Raw genomic sequence first — 19,761 nt, 5'->3', positions numbered from 1 at the left:
GACTGGGTCAGGCCTATGCTGTTCTTGTTTATTTCTAGATGGATCTGCTGTGTTTGTTACTGCGGTAGCGTAAATCTGAGGGATAGGTGGGGGTGTGGAAGGAGTGTGTGTTTTATTCTTCTGAATTCTGCAGCCTTCAGTGGGGATCCATAGTTTTCTGGTGCTCCTTGGAAGAAATATGTCAGAAGCAGAGCCTGTTTAGTATCAGGGTGGTACAAAATGAGGTAGTCTTATAGCGTTGACAAAATTCCATGTTCAAAAACCACTGAAGGCAAAACCCCCATAATCTTTGGTGGACCATGCTCAAAAACTTCATGGCTTAGTTGGAAATGAAACCACTGAAGTTCTGAAGGCAGCTCATTTCCACTCTCATTGAGTTCTGCTTCACCAAGCAATTTTGATGGAACGTTCGCAAAGGGAGTTCTTGGAGCTCGTAGGTCATGCTGGGAGCCGATGTGGACGGGCATTTTCTTAGGCTGTAATAGTATATGAAAAGGAGCTGATATATCTTGATACGAACACCATGTGTGTACCGTGGGGTTCAGCTGAGAGCTTTTGCGCTTCTAAAAGGTGTTTGTGATGGACACGATGGACAACAAATCTCCTTTTTTGCATTTTTAACTTTGAGGCATCGTTGGAGCAAGGAACCATTCCCATTTTTGCAAGACTCTCCTTTGTAGAAACTGATTTTCAACACTGAAATATTAGTTAGTGCATGGCTGAAGTGGGAGAGAGCAGAAGACAAGAATTGCTATGCAGCCTTTGAAGCAGCGGGCACCGATTATGCGTGCATAGTCGGTGGTCGCCGAAGGTATGCAAAGGTCAACATGATCGCCGGTTGATAAAGTGGCGTTCTCCATAGGTCAACATGATCGCCGATCGATGAAGCGGCGTTCCGTGTGTAGTCGGTGGTCGCCGAAGTTATACAAGGTCAACATGATCGCCGGTCGATGAAACGATGATCTTCATGCGTGCGTAATCGATGGTCGTCGAAGTTATGCAAAGGTCAACATGATCGTCGGTCGATGAAACGGCGACCTCCATGCGTGCGTAGTCGGTGGTCGTCGAAGTTATGCAATGGTCAACATGATCGCCGGTCGATGAAACGACGATCTTTATGCGTGCGTAGTCGGAGGTCGCCGAAGGTATGCAAAGGTCAACATGATCGCCGGTTGATAAAGCGGCGTTCTCCATAGGTCAACATGATCGCCGGTCGATGAAGCGACGTTCTCCATCTGTGTGGAGTCGGTGCTCGTCGAAGTTATGCAAAGGTTAACAAGATCGTCGGTCGAGGAAGCGGCGTTCTCCATCTGTGTGGAGTCGGTGGTCGCCAAAGTTATGCAACGTGTATGGGTAACTCGTCGCGTGGCGAGGAGAATGATGAATGCCAACACCGGGAAGCCGCTTTTGGCCACACTTCTGCAATGGCGAGTCAATACAGATGAATAGCAAAAACAAGAGATTGGCTGGTGGACATTGCTCAAAAAACACAAATCTCTGACTTATGCAGCTTTGGCCTATGTTCTCTGTTGTTAGGCTATATAGAATGAGAGGAGGACGGAGGTGCTGTGGCATGTGGGGATGCCTGATGACGTTGTTGCTTCTGTGTGTTCTTGTTTTCTTAGTGTAATTAGAGGTACGATGTTGTTTTAGTGCTAGCTTTTGCAGCGTTTTATTGCAAACAGTTCAACCTCTTTTTTCTATGAGGGTGTTTTATGTAAAAGGGTTGAGATACCCCTTTGTATCTCCTCTAATTTTAATTCCATTCTTTGCTGATCAAAAAAAAAAAAAGGTGACCTGCTATTTCCGTTCCTTTTTTTTTATTATGGAAGAGGGGTTGGTCGGGGTGTTTAGGATGGCTGAAGAAAAGAATTTGGGTGATAGTTTGGAGGTCGGCAAGGATAAAGTGAATATTAGTATGCTACAGTACGCAGATGATACTCTATTTTTCTACGAGGCTAACACCAAAAGCATTTTCAATATTAAGGCAATATTGCAATGCTTTGAGCTTTTCTCTGGGCTTAGGGTTAATTTTTTGAAGAGTAGAATTGGCAGAATGGGGTTGAGCCAACTTTCGCTTCGAGATTTGCAGTTATCCTTAATTGTGACGTGATTGATTCTCCCTTTGTTTACTTGGGTTTGCCAGTTGGCAGGTGCCACAAGCGTAGTGACTTTTGGAAAAGGGGTGTCAGAGAAAGTTCAGGCCAGACTAAGCAGGTGGAAAGGCAAGTGCTTGTCGTTGGTAGGGAGGATATGTTTGATCAAGTCGGTTCTCTCTGCTATCCTTTTATTCTTCATGCCCTTATTCAAATTGCCTTTCGGGGTGGCAGATAAGTTGGTAAGGATTCAAAGGAATTTTCTTTGGGGATGGAGCGTTGAAGGAAAAAAGATCGCGTGGGCTTCTTGGAAAAAGCTTTGTAAGCCTCGTGAATTTGGGGGACTGGGTATCATTGATTTAAAGGTGTTTAATTTGGCGTTGTTGGGTAAGTGGATTTGGAGGTTGGGTACGGATAAAGGTGGCCTTTGGAAGGAGATCCTCGTTTCCAAATATGGTGGTTGGAGAAGTTTGAGAGAGGGTGGAAAAAGTCGTAGGAGCTCCCTTTGGTGGAAAGATTTAAAAAAGGTGTGAGCTTCAGAGGGGTGGGATAGAAGTTTTGAAGATGGTTTCAAGTGGAAAGTTGGTGATGGAAATGATATCTTCCTTTGGGAAGATAGCTGGCTTGGGCGCGATGCGTTGAAAAGAGAGTATTTTCGAGATTTTTTTCCCTGTGTTCAGTCAAAGATGCAAAGGTGATTGAGCTTGGGTATAGGTCTAAAGGCGGGGTGGGTTTGACATTTAGCCTGACGTAAAATGTTTTTCGAATGGGAGAAACCTTTAGCGGGTCAGTTGCGTCAGCCTTTAGCTGTGGTTAGGTTGGATTCGGGAGAGACGGATAGGTGGGTTTGGAAGGGTGAGGGTCTTCAGACGTTTTCAGTCAGCTCTGCTTATTCTCTTATCAGGAGGGATTGTGAGGCGGATTCCTCTCTGGTCTTCGGTAAGCTGTGGAGCTGTAAAGTTGTGCCTTCTGCTTTAGTTACTGCTTGGAGGGTGTTGGGGAATAAGATTGCTACTAGGGCATATCTGGAAAGGAGAGGGGTGTTGGTGGAAAGCTCTATGTGCTGCTTGTGTGGGAAGGAGGAAGGGTCTTATCGTCATCTGTTTTTCGAATGCAGTTTTGCTTGACAGATTTGGTGCTTGTGCTTTAAGTGGTTGGGAGTGTCGTTTGTGTCTCACAACGATCCTCCGTCAAACTTTGTTTAGTTTAGGATGAGTCTGGCTTCAGAATCGGTTAATGACGTGTGGAACACTATCTGGGTTGGGGTGGTGGGGGAAATTTGGAATCAAAGGAACTCTATCGTTTTTAACAGGGGTGTGGCTGATGCATTAGAAGTGTGTTTTGATGCAAGCAAAAGTGTGGTCTTGGATTTCTGCGAAATCGCGTTCTGCCTCTTTTCCTTTTTTCCAGCGAGTGTTTGGAACCTTTGGAATGTATGAAATTGATCGTTGTAGTGCTCTGGTTAGCTAGTTTGGTAACTTTTGTTAAATGCTGGATTTTATTTCTTTTGTATAAGGGTTGAACCACCCCTGAAATGGATCACATTTATTTATTATTTTGCTATTGTCGATTAAAAAAAAACAACATGATTTTGTGGATTTAAATATTGAGTTTAAATCTTAATTAGAATAGTATTAAAATCTATCGTAATTAATCTAATAAAAAATTCGCTTATAATATTATTCGCACACCCTGACTATCAGTGTTAGACATAAGATTAAAAAACATAAATGCCATATTAATTAGATATATATAAGCTATTTAATTGAGAAACAAGTTTTGTTTAATAGATATAATAAAATAGGAAAAAGGTTGAAAAAGACATAAGTATTTATTATCATTTATTAATATTATTAACAATTGAATTATATATTTATCATTGTGAAGAAAAGAAAAGAAACTATAATCGATCATAAGTCTCACATAAGATGATAAAAGAACACTTATTTCTCTTTTATTTAGAACTATTCAATTATGTCAAAATTCTGTGTAATTTTCATTGTGTTAATACTCACAGAAAATATGTCCACCCCAAAGGAAAAGGGTTGCCTGCTTTGCAAAGCATTTTGCCTCTATCAAAACTCTATTCATTCTTAATATAATATTAAAGTAAATCTTAATTATGAGGGGATGTATTTGGAAATTTCATAAAATGAATTGTTTAAACTCCCTTCTTAATAAAGTTCTTTAATTTATGTGCGTTTTTTTTTGTCTTTTCTTCGTTTCAAAAGAAATACTATTAAATAAATTTGTCAAACACCATATGCAATCTCAATTATTATCACTAATGTTATTGTTCGATCTTAATTAGTGGTTGTTGCTCAATCTCAATTAGTTACCATTAATAAAAACATATGCTGTTCGGTATGTATATTCATATTTTTATTACATCAAAATATATATTTTATTTTTATAATTAATTAATTAAAAGTAGTAAATTAATATATATATATTGTTCCGTCCGGTTGACTGGGACGTCTTCGTGCGCGACCTCAACCGTCAGCTAGGGACTCCTTCCCACTGGTTACCTGTGGATTCCTGCAAAAAGAGGACAAAAGGGCGCCCTAGCGGCCGTTTGCACTCCGACGCTCAAGTCAGCCAGCAAGAAACACCAAAACTGTGCACCTCCGTCTCTGAGCGCCGCGTATGGCACTCTGAAGGTGGTAAAAAGAACTGTGTATTGTGTGTATGTTTTCTCCCTCAGGCAAAGATCTTTCCCCAGTCCCTTGTACACAACCTCAAGGCACGAGCAAGCAACTAGAGAGTTCTGGGAAATTTGCCAAAAGTTCGAACCCCCTTTCCAACATTCTCAGCGCTATTTAAACTACCCAAGCATTTAAAGCGCCTTAACGCACCTTTAATTACAAATGTAACGTACTCAATCAGCGTATCTAAATAGAAAACGTAGCGCATTTAAGACGTTGAAACGCTTGGGAGCCATTATAGTATCTGAATGTTCGAAACGGAAACTGTATTGAATGACTTTAATTACCTGGCACCTGACTAGAGGGTGTTTCTATTCTGACATGGCTGTCGTACACGTGGAGGGTCTCACGACGCCGTGACCCCATCTGGGGGCGTTTCTGCCCATCTGGGAACGTTTCTACGTGTGAGTCCTCCTGCTTGGGAGTGCTACTGCGCTAGGGGTGACTTTTTGGGTGCCAACTCATGCCCCCAATCATCTAGCCACTTACTTTGAGAGCGTATATGCCTTCCTCTCGTACCCTGCACCCGGCTACCCTGGGCGTGACCTTCCTCTTGAGTCGTATCTGTCCCAAAGGCGTCTCTGGGGCGGCAGGGGTACGAGTCAGGCTGCCCTACACTGGTGCTATCACTATGGTCTTGAAGCCACCTTTTCCTTCTCTTTATCGCCGCCCCGGGTTATCGGGACCTGAAGCCTTCCCACGGCATCGCTCCCTCCATGGTCTTTCCTACCCATGGGTATCGGAGAACCACACTGTGATTGCCTTGCTTTAGTACTGTTTGATCTGGCGACGCCCTGGTTGGGCAACGCCTTCACCTAGGCGACGCCTCTTCTTGGTGACGCTGGCACTTAGCGTCTCTTCACCTAGGCAACGCCTTGTGTTGACTTTGACCCCTGGTGTTGACTTTGACCTAGACTTAGTCAACGCCCGGGTACGGGACGGTACATATATATATACATATAACAGTATTAAAAAATTATGTAATTCTTACTTTAAAAAAATTATTTAGTTATTTTGAAATAAAGTGATTTTTCAATTAGTTAATTTATTTTTATTTGATAAATATATAAAATATTTTAAATAGAAATAAAGTATATTATAATGTAATAAATTATATTGACAAAAACATCTACATTTTATTTATTAAAAAATAAATTATATATATTAATGGATAAACTATCACATTTATAACCGTTATTTTTAAAAGGAATAAATAGTAGTTTTTAATTAATTATTATAATAAAAAATTATATATATAATCATTATATTCATAAATAAATTGTTTGTATTTATTAAAGGATAAATTATATATATACAGTAATTATTTTAAAAAGATAAATTATTTAGGAAATAAAGAAAACTATTTAATTATTTATTTTAATAAATAAAGAAATAAATTATTTTTTATTTATTAGAAGATAAATCATTAAAATTCTGTTTTTTGACAAAAATGTTATTATTATTGTTATAACAATTACTGAAATAAAAATGTATTAAATTATAAAATATTATATGTACACAAAATATGTTGTATATTCTTTATATACGGTTGTAGATGCATATAGAACTTGTTTGTGTTCATTAAGTTTGAGTGAGTTGAGTTTGGGAGTTGAACATGATTAATCACCTTGGAGTAGTTTATGCTTATCCGCTTCATCCAACTTTATCTTTTGCAAATTGAATTCCAAAGTTATTCTTTTCTTTCGCTTTCACAGTTTGAAATTTTGTAGGTTCTTTCCTAGAAAGAAAGATTGGCAAATCAAATAAAATTAAAAAAGCAATGGGTAACTAACCCCATAATCACCGAGGCACTTAAATCGAAGTGTTTGGCGTTTTGATGACGATGCAACTTTCACCTATAATGGATAACCACTGAGCCCAAATCATGATAACAAACATTAATAGGCTCTTGAAATTTGCTAATTGTATTAATCTATCTCATAATTGTTGTGAACTCAACTATCTTAAGATAATAGTCAGCATATTAGAAAATTTACAAAATGGTGCAATTGAGTTTGAGTATTTCGTAAATGGGTAAATATCAAAAAAATTACATAGATATTTTTGAGTTAAAGTGTTCAACATTACTCATTAATCTGTATATATTTTAATTGAAGTTGTCAATCAGATTGACCACTTCTTTTAAATAAATTATGAAAAAAATTGATATTTAGATTGAAAAATTTAGTATATTTTATCTCAATTAAAGTTTTCAATTCTGTTGGAATATTCAGTTTTTCAAATACAAATTTTCACAATATTATTATGTACTTAATATAATTTTAAATAATTATTATATATATCTTTTAATTTTACAAATATTTATTATTTTAAAAAATATTTAATTGAACTTGTCAACCAAATTAACAACTCTAATTCAGATAAAATATACTAGAATTATCAACTTAGTGTCTAATTTCTTCACAATTTATTTAAAATGTAATTGTCAATCCGGTTGACAACTTTAAATAAAAAAAAATACAGGTTAATAGATTTAATTAATGTTGTCTAGACAACTTTAACTAAAAAGTATCATTTTTGTAATTTTTTTTTGCATTTGCCATCATGTGTGATACTCAAATTGCACCATTTTGGTAACAATTCCCAGCATATTAAGTATCTGCTTTAAATTTCTGAGTTTTCTCACTGTTTTGATCATAAAAGGTTTGGAGTTTCGATACTCTTTTTCGTTTTTAAAAGATTTGTTCGAAACTCTTTTGTTTTTAAAAACGTTGTGATGAGTTAAAAAAGAAATACATATATAAACTGTTGTTATTGACCTAGAATCCTAATTGAGTGATGAGGAAAAATAATATAGAGAAATTAGTCATTTTAACTGTTTAATTGGTAGTTTGATTTTTAAACTTTGATGTATAAATACATCTTAGCATATTAAAGGATTCATTTTTAGTTTTGGACTAAAAAATAAAAAAGAATGCCATAATTGTGACATATGTTAAGATTGTGATGGAAAAAGTTGTAGCGAGGGAATTGTAACTGAAGCGAATAAAAAGGCAAAAGGAAAACGAAAGAAGAACTTCGTTGCAGAAAGCAGTAACAAAATTAGCACCGGAACTCATCCTGTTTCTTCATCAATAGGAACTTCTTATATGCACCACACAGAGAGATATATATAGAAATGAAAATCACCCGTATATTACAAAAACACACTGGTAAGTACCTAAGACAGGGAAACAAACAACCTAAGAGGAAATATATAGGTGTAGGAGAAGAGGATGGAAGAGAAAGAGAAAGAAAAGAAAGTTATGAAATAGTTGGAAAGGATTTGAGAAAGAGAAGATTAAGGAGAGTGGGTAGGGTGGGTGGAAGCAAAGTGATTAACCAAGGCGAGAGCATTGCTGGTGACTTGAGCAACGTGGAGAACCCTCTCCTTTATACCACTCTTCACGTTTCCGTTCATGGCGGAACCAGCGAAGCCGTCCAGACAAGTGCTGTCGTCGGTTAGGGCGGCGCTAACCCAGGTCTGGACATTGCTCATGTGCCATGCGAAGTCTTCTCCCAACCCCGTTCGCCCCAACTCCTTAAACGATTGCTTCAGACGCTCCACGCTGTCACCAATGGTCTCCACACAATCCTGCACCGCTCTCCGCTCCCTAACCTTCATGCCTCTTGCTTTCGACATCTTCTTCAGGAACGAACCCGAGGATCGAGTCCTCGATATGCTCACCGACAAAGCTGTCATCGCAAGTTGCCGGTCGCTTCGGTGTATGACGCTTGCGTAGGCCAACAGCGAGTGGACGCATAAAACAGGGTACCGTGTGGCCCTGCACGATGACTTCACGAACTCTGCAGGGTTAGGGTCTGAATGTTTGGTTACGGAACATTGTGCGGTGCCGCTTATGTAAATTACCAGGCTCACGAGAAGCAGTGAAACAAGTCTCACTGTGGTTACCATGTCTAACTCACATACAACGGTGCAGATTTGTCTGATAGTTGTTGCATATGCTCAACTTCTTTCTATATAGGGACCTGTAGCACTTCAAATGAAAGGAAACAAAAGAGGGATAAAGAAAAAGAAGAAGGAAAGAAGAAATAGACGTCACAAAAATTGAAGTAGATGAAATCAATCTTATAAGAGAGTTTATCATCCACTTATATATTATACACTCTTTATATATTATCCGCTCTTTAGGTTAATTCATACTGTCGCAGTGAGAGGGTCCGGGTGATATTATATATCTAATATAAATAATTCTGATATCATTTTACGATGCGAACTTTAAGTTTAACTCAATCCCATAAAATCGGCTAAATGATATCACTTATATACTATAAAATCGGCTAAATGATATCACTTATATTGATGGAAGAGGCCCAAGCACAAGCCCACATGCAAGCCCACCAAAAGTAGATTTGGGCCAACCATAGAGTTATGGCCAAGAGGATCCAAGAAGACGTTCTTTTACATGTTCAAATGCCATAAACTCTAGTGTAGAGTAGACTTTAATTTCTTGTCAAAATTAGCATAGGAACTTTATTTGTAATTTTCTTAGAATTAATTTTGGCACCTAAAACACCAACCTAGGTAAACTTAGAGTTTCTAAAAAAACCTCTAAATTTACCAAGGCTGGTCTAGAAAGCCCATGGAGGGGGTGAGCATAAAAACTAGACACACTCCTCCCCATGTGCTCATTTGTGCACCCATGTGTCATGTGCACCCATGTGCTTCACATTTATATTTCATTTGGCTAGCATTAGGGTTGCATTATGGTTCTCCTTAGCCTATAAAAGGAGGAGCCTACACCTTGTATTTTCAAGTTTAATAGAGTATTGTTATGCTGCCATTTTTGTGCACTAGCTTTACTTCTCCTAGAAATCTAGGCTATAAACTTCAATCCTTTCACCTTTCTCCCTTGAGCTGGCCGAACAACTCAAACACCACACTCATCATGCACCTTCAAAGCCAACACAACTCCTAGGAGGGCTTTGTTTCACTCACCCATTGCTTCCGCACCTTATTTTCTACTTTGATTCAAGAAGAACACATGAAAATGCCATCATTTGGTATCATGAGCTTTTGGTTCTTCAAGATGAGTAGCTTGGTCTTTTAAATTTTCAGTTCTTCTTTATTTCATATTGTCATTTACATTCCATACTTGTCTTTCTGTTTTTTACTTTTTAAATTGTTCTTGGTGTGCTTATGGAAGATCCAACCAAAGCACAATTGTTCAATTGATCTTGAACAAATTCTGTGCAGCTTGTGATAGGATTCCTTACACCATTGAGTGGCTGTTTTTCTTTTAGGAATTTGAGTCCTTATTGCTTTCTTAATTTTGCTTCATTTTATGCTTTGAGTCTTTTTTTTCTGGATCTATAAATGTTGTGTCAAGTCATGTGAATCCATATTTGTCAACAATTCTTAGTAGTCCTATTATTGGCTTGATTGTTTCTTGCTTTTGGGTCTCTTTAAATTGTTTGAATCTGCTGTTCTTTGATCCTTTGGTGCCTTTTTAATTTTTAGTTTGAGTTCATATTGTGTTTAGATCATACACAATTCTATTTCACAAATTTCCATTGTGTCTAAACTTTGGTATCTTGCTGATTTTGTTTCCAGTTTTCAGATTCCCCTGTTTACACCTTCTCTGTTTTGGCTGTTTTAACCCAGAAAAATATTTCCACCCATAGGAAAATTCTGATTTTCTGGAAAATGCAAGTTTAAAGTGTTATAGAAAAGACAAAAAAAGAATGAGGTCAAAAGAAGCAACAGAAAAAAAATGATAAATCTTACAAAATCAGAGTGCAAATCTTGAGCGCTCCAGCTGGCCTAACCGAACACCAATTTTGCAAAATTTATTAAAAAAAATGGTGCATCCGTTTTGAGTGAATCCAAAGCCAGATTTTAGATAAGATCCTGAATATCTTGCATAACAAATTTCAGAGCCAAATTCCAAAAATACAGATCAGCATAAATCGGGGAACAAACACGTTTTCTGGCCCACAACATTTTCCAGTGGTGCTGTTTTTTTTATTTGGTCATCTAATCTAGTGCTTTTCTTTAGGAATTCTTTTGTGTGCCAACCTTTTATTGCGTACCTTTAATTGTTTGCTTTAATTTCTTGAATCTCTTTCTAAGTTGTCATATTATAAATCCTTTTGGTGGTACTGTTTTCTTTCAATTAAATTTGTTTCTTGCTTTTGTTCCTTGACCTCTCTTTTTGGGTGCTGGAATTTAATTTCTCCCTTGGTGCTTATGTGCATGGAATTTGACTTGGTTTAAGGTTTAGCCCTTGTGAATAGGTGCTGGAAATTGGAGAATTAAAGCCAACATTCTAAGGAGGAGACAAAGCCAAAACCGAAACAAGCTTCCTTGAAACAAACACTACAAACACTTAGGAGATCAACAATCAAGACAACAAAGAAGTGCACTAACCAAAAGGAGGAACAACAAAGGGAGTTTTCTTATTTTCCTTTGCAACTTGGTTTATTGTTAATTACCTTGTTAATTACGTTTAGACGGTGAGTGTGTCTTCAAGGGCTCAAAGTGTCCAAGAAGCCTCACCTAGGGCCGAATAGTATAGCAATTTCTTGATTAGTAATTGTTAATTGTTTGTAATTGCCTTTTCTTTTGCTTAGTTAGTAACGCTTTGTATGTGTGGTTGTTTTAAGCTTTGTTAAAACCGTCTAGCTTTGTTAATTAGTTAGCATACATTGTTTTCTTGCATTGAAAAAAAAATTGATTTCTCAACTTATTTGTGTTCTAAGTGTTTCACTAAGAGAAAGTCTTGTGTGAAGATATTGGAGGATAGTTTTTGGCAAGGAAAAGGCTTGGTATTTAAGTAGTCCTTTGTGACTCACCTCCCTTACCTGGAAAACTACCTTCTTTAACTTTCCTAAACTTTCTCAAAGTAAAACACCTATATACACAAAGCTTTAGCCATGTCTTCTTCTTCTCATTCTACAAAGTCTATTGGAAGTGAATTAAAATCTTTAAAAACTCTTTTGAAAGAAGTTTCACAAACTGTGCAATCAATTGCATATAGACAATTGGAGAGTGAGACTAAACTTAATGTTTTGACTAAAGCAAAGGATGAGAAGTCTCACATTCTAAAAAAATTACCTTCTCATGCATATATCTCTAAAGATCATGATTCTTTTGGGGAGGGAAGCATTAGAGTAAATGATTATTATCAAGCACCCCCTAGAAGACATAGAGGAGATAGAAAAGAACAAGAAAACCCAAGAGAGGTTAGGGTAGACCAACCCCAATTCCATGGAAAAGAAAATATAGAAGCTTGCCTAGATTGGGAAATGAGGGTAGAAAAATTGTTTGCTTCCCATAAAGAAAGAAAGGAAAGAAAAATACAAAAGAATAGAGGGGAAGTCGAAAGGGAAGCTAAAGAAAAAGAAGAAAAAGAAAAGCATGAGAAGACCCTTGAAGAACAAAAGGCGTGGGAGAAGAGTGTTCCTTCCCACAAGGTCATTCAACAAGACCAAAGATTTAAAAATACCTTTGAAAATATGTGTCTTGTTGAACAACCTCAAAGCCTTACCTTTTGTAAAGGAACACTTGCAAGCCTAAGTGAAAAAGAAGAGTCTTTAAAAGAAGCTTGCATAGATAAAAATGAAATAGATTATTTCTCATATGTGCTAGGATATCACCAAGTGAATGTCAAATTTTTTATAAGCATCTACAAAAACAATTTTTTATGTGAAGTAGTGCCTAAAGAAACTTGTCATGTCTTATTGAGACAACCATTGCAAAGTTTACAAATCCTTATAAACAATGGTTGTCACAACGAGACTATCCTTACACATAAGAGAAAAAGTCTTCATGAAGGAGAACTCATGGGACAAATTAGAGTTGACAAAACTCTAGAGCTTTTAAAAGGAAAACTTTTGTCCCCCATGAGAAAAGAAGTTCAAAGACATTACCTTAGGTACAATTCTTGTTTTCAAAATACGCCCAAGGCAATGTCTCATAAACTCTATACTCCTTCACCTTTTGCAAATGATCCTTGGGAAGATATAAATTTCCTATTAAAACTCCCTAGGACAACAAAAGGTTGTGATTCAATCTTCATGGTTATGGATAAACTCTTCTCTAGAGAAGTGATACATCTTCATGGTTTATCTTCAAGCATAGTGTTGAATAGAGTTCCAAATTTCGCAAACCATGATTTGAGGATTTCCTTTGGAAAACTTGCAACTAAATTGCACACTTTAAATTCTTATCATCCTCAAACGCATGGTCAAAATATATTTGAAAATCTAGCTCTTTCTACTATGCCTAGAATAATCATGAAGTGCACACACAACTCTAGAGGTAAGCAAACATACCATAAAGTAGTTCACAAAACTACTTATATTTCTACTTTTAAAGTTATGTGTGGGTTCTATCATCTTTCTCCTTTTAAGTTGTTACCATCTTCTATAGGATTTATGCCTAAAGAGAAAGTAACCACAAATGAACATTTTAAAATACATAAGATGATTAGAGACCACACACAACCATTAAAAGAGAAACTTTGTCCAAGGTTGCCAAAACCAAAAGAAAAACAAAAATGGCAACCTAGTAAAATTAATTTGCAAACTAACACCTATGCCTTATTTGATTATTTCTATAGGTGGACGTTTGATCCAGGAGGACAAGCTTTGGCGAAGCAAAAGGTTGCTATCCGAGATCAAGTCTGTAGATCTGAGGATAGATCTTCTCAAGAAGGAGGAGATGATGGACACCATCCAGCCACATCCATTCCCCTAGCCATGAAGAAGAAGAAGCAATGGATTTGAGGACAAATCCTTTTCAAGAGGGAGGGGATGATGGAAGAGGCCCAAGCACAAGCCCACATGCAAGCCCACCAAAGGGTAGATTTGGGCCAACCATAGAGTTATGGCCAAGAGGATCCAAGAAGACGTTCTTTTACATGTTCAAATGCCATAAACTCTAGTGTAGAGTAGACTTTAATTTCTTGTCAAAATTAGCATAGGAACTTTATTTGTAATTTTCTTAGAATTAATTTTGGCACCTAAAACACCAACCTAGGTAAACTTAGAGTTTCTAAAAAAACCTCTAAATTTACCAAGGCCGGTCTAGAAAGCCCATGGAGGGGGTGAGCATAAAAACTAGACACACTCCTCCCCATGTGCTCATTTGTGCACCCATGTGCCATGTGCATCTATGTGCTTCACATTTACATTTCATTTGGCTAGCATTAGGGTTGCATTATGGTCCTCCTTAGCCTATAAAAGGAGGAGCCTACACCTTGTATTTTCAAGTTTAATAGAGTATTGTTATGCTGCCATTTTTGTGCACTAGCTTTACTTCTCCTAGAAATCTAGGCTATAAACTTCAATCCTTTCACCTTTCTCCCTTGAGCTGGCCGAACCACTCAAACACCACACTCATCATGCACCTTCAAAGCCAACACAACTCCTAGGAGGGCTTTGTTTCACTCACCCATTGCTTCCGCACCTTATTTTCTACTTTGATTCAAGAAGAACACATGAAAATGCCATCATATATACTGTAAAAGACTCTAATCTTTATGGAATCTCCAACACTTCAATTCATTTCATTTCAGCAGTTAATGTGAACATTTGTTTTTAATAAAATATTAAGAAAATATGAATTCAAAAATTTACAAAACTCTCGTCGCACCAGGGCAGGCCGTGCGGGTCGGTCCACGGCCCGCTGGTATAAAATGCGGGGCGGGCTGACCTTTTCAACCCGTAACCCCGCATATGCCGCCCCGCATTAGCCCGCAGCCCGCACGGGCTAGCAGCGGGGTGGGGTGGGGCGGGCTGGCCCGCTAATCCGCAAAAAAAAAAATTGACACTTAGCAGCAGGACAACGTAATTAGGTTTTCACAAAATTTCAAAGAAAGAAACACAACACAAATGTTTATGTTTAATGTTTTTGAATTAACGTTTATGTTTAATGTTTTGGAATTATGTATTTTTAATGTTTTGGAGGTGGAAGAATAGTAATATTTGATATTTATCTTAATGTTTAATGTTTTGATGTTTGAGTATGTTTGAAAATGAAGAAAAAAAAATTAGGTTTGATAGTAACAAATATATAGGTTTAATTTAACAATTTTTTAAGAACAAAATGTAAAAAAAAATATTTAATTTTTTTAAAAAAAACGCGGGCTGGCCTGCAAACCCGCGGACCAGCTCTTATGCGGAGCGGATCGAGAATTCTAGCCCACAATAACTTTACCTAACGAGCCAACTCAACTCGCATTTTTGCGTGCCAAGCACGGGACGGACCAATGCGGGGCGGACTGGTCCGCTTTGCCACCCTTACGGATTTCCGTCAAAGATTCTACTTTTTATTTTAAAATTAAAATTCAGCTAATAGGTTTTAGTCAGCATTTATTCATGCCATGTGTCCTGCAAATATTATACATACTGTACAGCACTGCCGAAAAGGTTTTGTGAATACTCCACTTGTTTTTCATTTATTTGTCTACTTTTTTTTTTCTTTTTAAACTTTTAATTATCTAATGAAATATAGCCACATTGGATTCCAATCAGTCTGTACACTAATTATTTGTACCACTAAGGAAGGTTCTTTACCGGATGACAAGATGGTTTGATGTTAAATATATTCTTTATCAATTTTACATTTTTAATACGTTTTTTGCAACTCATAAAATTTTATTATTTAAAATAACTAGTGCATCACAAACTTTCTCGGATGATAAATTTATTATTTTTTATAGAAATCATAACAATATTGATTGTTAGTATGCATATTACATTTCATAACCGTTAATTTCTTAAATAAAATGTCAAATGCATAATCAAATTTTAAGAGATTTTTTTTAGAAATTTTTTAAATCTTATTATAAATGGCAACTTCGTCTAAATCATAAATTAAAGTTATTAACTTCAAGTTTAATTAAGAGTAAAATACGAAAATGAATTCTAGAATGTTGATGATTTGATTTAATATAACTTTCACCAAAGAATAGAACAACAGTATCAAGACACATAATAGAAACTATTCCTGCGCTCATTTCTATTTGGAAACCATGTTGTTATTCTCATTAAGGTGGAACGAATGAATGGAATAATTTTTTTAACGGATGGAATAAAAACATCATTTTTTTTTTTATTTTGATAAACTAAATCTATTTAATAAAATTCCGATTCAATACATTTATTAACCAATTTTTTTAATGTATATCCAATCCATCCATAAAAATAATATTTTAAAAAATTACAAAGTTTCAAAAATAAATGTTGTAAAACAAATTTAAAATTATACTTTTGATAATTTAAAAATTATAAATTTAAGAGAGGTTTAATAAATAAAAATTGGTTAACCAGCCTTTTAACCAATAAGTTTATATAGAAGTAATTTATAGCTATATATAAAGATGATTGTTTTTTATAACATTTTTTGATATACTTGATTGATTATTCCCTTATTTAATATATTTCATTTTATTAGTAAAACTGAGTATTTTATCATTTCATATGAATTATTTAAAAAATAAAATTATTTTTAATTTTTTAAATTAATGTTATGGGACAATTTTTATATACAAACTAACTCCTCACTCTTATTTTAATTTCTTATTTTTAGACAATAACAGAAAAAAAAATAACATATTCTCACCCTTAATGAGTTCCTAAACAAAATCTCACATATCAAATAAAATAACTTTAATTTCCAATCACTCAATTTCCAATGACTCTCTCCACTCAATTTCAAACAACTTTATTCTTTGATAAAATCATAAATCTTTTTATATCTACCATCAAGTGAATCATAATCTTAACGTGAACATCATCACATTCTCCGATCCCAAAACCACTAGTGAAAGAAAAGAAAAAGCTTGAAAAATAAGAGAAACTCAAACCAGAGAAGAAAAAAAAAGTTGATTAATCAATTCATTATTTTTCTTTTACATATTACTTTTTTTCGACTTCTCTAAAATTATTTTAGTATATATGTGAAATTTCTATTATAGTAAAAGTTGGGAAAAAAGGAAAATGCAAATAGACGTACGGCGCCCTTGTTTCCTTGTTTCCGCTAGTTTACTTGTAATGCGGGTTTTCAAAGTTGTATCCCATGAAAAAAATTAAAATTAAAATTATAAGCACAATATGCCTTCTTGAGGTGCCAGTGTGATAATGTAGTTGGCCAATAAGAATACATTGTAATTTTGGATGCTTCTGTTTTGATCAGCAGTTTCATCTCATCTCACTAACATTGACAGTTTATTATGAAGTAGCATTCAATGGGTAGTGTAAATAAATGGACTTAATGATCAAATTGTACCCCTATGTTAATGATCAAATTTCACATAGTACTAATTGTAAGTTGCCAATGTAAACCCATTTTATTCACACCAAGTACAATTGGTTCATCCATCCTTCAAGCTAGTGGCATAAGCAATTTTCATAAAAAATTCAGTGAAAGAAACACAGGCCGTATTTCAAAATTTACAATTTCTTAGTTCAGATATTACAGTTGCTACCGCAACATCTCAGTTCTTTAGTATTTCTTTTATTTGATACATTTATCAACAGTACAATTTTCACAAAAATTAATAGAAAAGTGGGAAGAAATGTACTATATGCACTAAACTGTAATGTACCTAATAACAGACCCCCGGAGCTTCTCCATGTATTCTGCAGCCTGTTTCTGCAACAAGGAAATTAACATGCAAAAGTTTTCATTACAAACGCACCACAGGTTTGATTGTATAGTTCATTATTCAACAAAAAAATCGTGTTCCCGCAATCTTAAGTCCATTAATAGACAACTACCAGTTGAGAGCTTTTAATCTTATTTTTCTAGTCATGTGGAATCAAAATGTTGCAAGAAGGGTCCTGCCATATTTGTTACATTACATACAATACAAGAGAGTGATACTGCGATTATTTTGACTCAATATTGGCAATTCCACTCGCAGTTTCTACAAACAAATGGAAAACATTCCGAAATCTATGCGTACCTGGTTACCCCTATGTGCATTTGCTATGTTTTCATCTAGAAGTGCCAACAAAGATCTATTAAGTTCATTCTTTTCAACCATATCCAGCAACTGCATTGAAGACAAATTAGAGTGAGCACAACTTAAACAAAACCAACAAACTTAAAAAGAGAGATACGAACAAGACCTACAGTTGCTTTTACATCCTTTGATGTCAATATTTTGGTTAGGTTTGCCCTGGCTTTTATGAGTTCACCTTGCATCTTATCATAGGCTTCTGTATTACGAGATAGGAACAAGGAATGAGCTTATTATATCTTTGGCAAATTCCCAAACTATCTCTTTTTTTATAATTAACAAACCTATTCCTTCCTGTATGGCTTTCTCTAGAGCCTCCAGTTCAATCTGTCTTTCTTCCATGTGCTGCAGAAACAATCGGTGTAAAATAAGCAGATACACCCATGTTTTGCTCAGCTCAAATACTTTAAGGAGCCAAAAAACACTTGGTACCTCTGTTTTCTTAACCGCGAATCGAAGTTGTCCTAACTCGAACTTCAGTTGTGCAAAGAATCCCTCATCCAATCTGCAGAGTCAACATAAATGGGTCATTAGAAACTGATTTGAATTAAATTAAAAGGAAAGAAAGGGTTAAAGATAAAGTAGGAACCGTGGTCTCATTCTTGCAATCTCAAACTCAATCTCCTGAGCTTCAGTGTCAAGGAGGTATTCAATGAGCTCTTCGGGAGTATCGGGCACAATACGGGACTGAGAAATGAAAAAAGAAGAACAAACGAATGAATAATGCAAGAAATAGATAATAAAAAAAGGAACACGAAGGAGAAATACTTGTCGAAGGGTTTGACGGCGTTCTTTGTCTTCCTGAACTTGACGTTCGAAGGCTTCGCGTGCTTCCGAGTCTCTCTCGAGGCGTCTTCGAAACTCGAGCCTGGCGAGGTGGCCGGTTTGGGGTCGGCCAAGCACGCCTTCGGGGTCCTTCGCGCAGCAAATTGTCAAACACAAGTTGCGAGACAAGACCATAAGACATAAGACATAAGAGAAGTAGTTTGGTTTGGTTAGTTACCCATCCAACGGACAAAATTGTGGGTGTGCGCCACCTGCTGTTGCTTCTCCTACGATAACCAGCGGCAGCACTCACACTTGTGGTAGCGATGCCAAAGCTAAGCGTGGCCATTGAGATTGAACCTGCACGTCTCTCTCTCTCTCTCAATAAACTCTCCACCTTGCAACTGCAACTTCCTTCCCTTCCAAATCAAATTTGCTTTATCCTTTACAACTTTGGAAATTCGGATAGCTCTGTGATTTCGTTTGTTCCACCCTGCCCTTGTGTTTTTTTTTTTTGCACAAGCTTTTCTGTTGGGTTTTCCAGAATGGACTGGGCCATTTCGCACCCACAATATATATTGGACTCTTTCTTCCTACACCTCCATACCTTCCTGTGCCACCCCATACTAAATATGAAAATACCATTTTATCCTTTTTTTTCACCCCTTTGATTTGAAATAATAAGCCTATGGATTATTTAATCCGGATAAATTCCGGATTACATAATTCGAAAGTCAATTTCATATTTATAAAAGACTTCCGGATTATGTAATCTGAAAGCTAATAACACATCGGAAAAAAAGACTTCCGGATTATGTATAGAAAAGACTTCTGGATTATGTAATCCGGAAGCTAATCACAAAAGACTTCCGGATTACATAATCCGGAAGCTAATTTTGAATCTAAAAAATGACTTCCGGATTATATAATCCAGAATATTGAAAAGGGTATTTTTGGAATAAGAAAAATTTATGGGGGTGGCACAAGAAGGTATGGAGGTGCAGGAAGAAGCAGCCTATATATTGACTCATTCTTCTTAGACCTCCATACCTTCTTCTGCCACCCCATATTAAATGTAAAAATATCGTTTTATCATTTTTTTTTTGTCATCCCATACATAATTCGGAAGATATTTTTGGATTCTTTAGATTTATAAAATCTGGAACTCTTTTTTGGATTTGAAATAAGCTTATGTGTTATGTA

The 19,761-nt window shown here is 36.2% G+C and overlaps 3 protein-coding genes across 3 annotated transcripts; 1 reads left to right on the top strand and 2 right to left on the bottom strand.

Annotated features, from left to right (window-relative positions):
- The first annotated feature begins 2,851 nt into the window (after positions 1–2,851).
- Positions 2,852–3,223, top strand: LOC137809932 (uncharacterized). The gene has a single exon (XM_068610991.1). The coding sequence runs from the start codon at positions 2,852–2,854 to the stop codon at positions 3,221–3,223; it is 372 nt and encodes a 123-aa protein (XP_068467092.1).
- A 4,641-nt stretch (positions 3,224–7,864) lies between these two features.
- LOC137810521 (21 kDa protein) lies at positions 7,865–8,930 on the bottom strand. The gene has a single exon (XM_068611851.1). The coding sequence runs from the start codon at positions 8,715–8,717 to the stop codon at positions 8,103–8,105; it is 615 nt and encodes a 204-aa protein (XP_068467952.1). The 5' UTR covers positions 8,718–8,930; the 3' UTR covers positions 7,865–8,102.
- An 8,262-nt stretch (positions 8,931–17,192) lies between these two features.
- Positions 17,193–19,054, bottom strand: LOC137810520 (dimethylallyl, adenosine tRNA methylthiotransferase). The gene is made up of 8 exons (XM_068611850.2): positions 18,797–19,054; positions 18,562–18,708; positions 18,383–18,480; positions 18,226–18,298; positions 18,078–18,138; positions 17,907–17,992; positions 17,737–17,826; positions 17,193–17,423 (listed from the first exon to the last, which is right to left on the bottom strand). Exons 1-8 carry the CDS (start codon positions 18,905–18,907, stop codon positions 17,361–17,363), a joined length of 729 nt encoding a protein of 242 aa, XP_068467951.1. The 5' UTR covers positions 18,908–19,054; the 3' UTR covers positions 17,193–17,360.
- Between the last annotated feature and the right edge of the window lie 707 nt (positions 19,055–19,761).

The sequence above is a fragment of the Phaseolus vulgaris genome, chromosome 2 (assembly GCF_051622355.1).
Source record: "Phaseolus vulgaris cultivar YP4 chromosome 2, ASM5162235v1, whole genome shotgun sequence".
In the NCBI taxonomy this organism is placed as follows: domain Eukaryota; kingdom Viridiplantae; phylum Streptophyta; class Magnoliopsida; order Fabales; family Fabaceae; genus Phaseolus; species Phaseolus vulgaris.
This window is presented reverse-complemented; position numbering and strand designations above follow the sequence as displayed.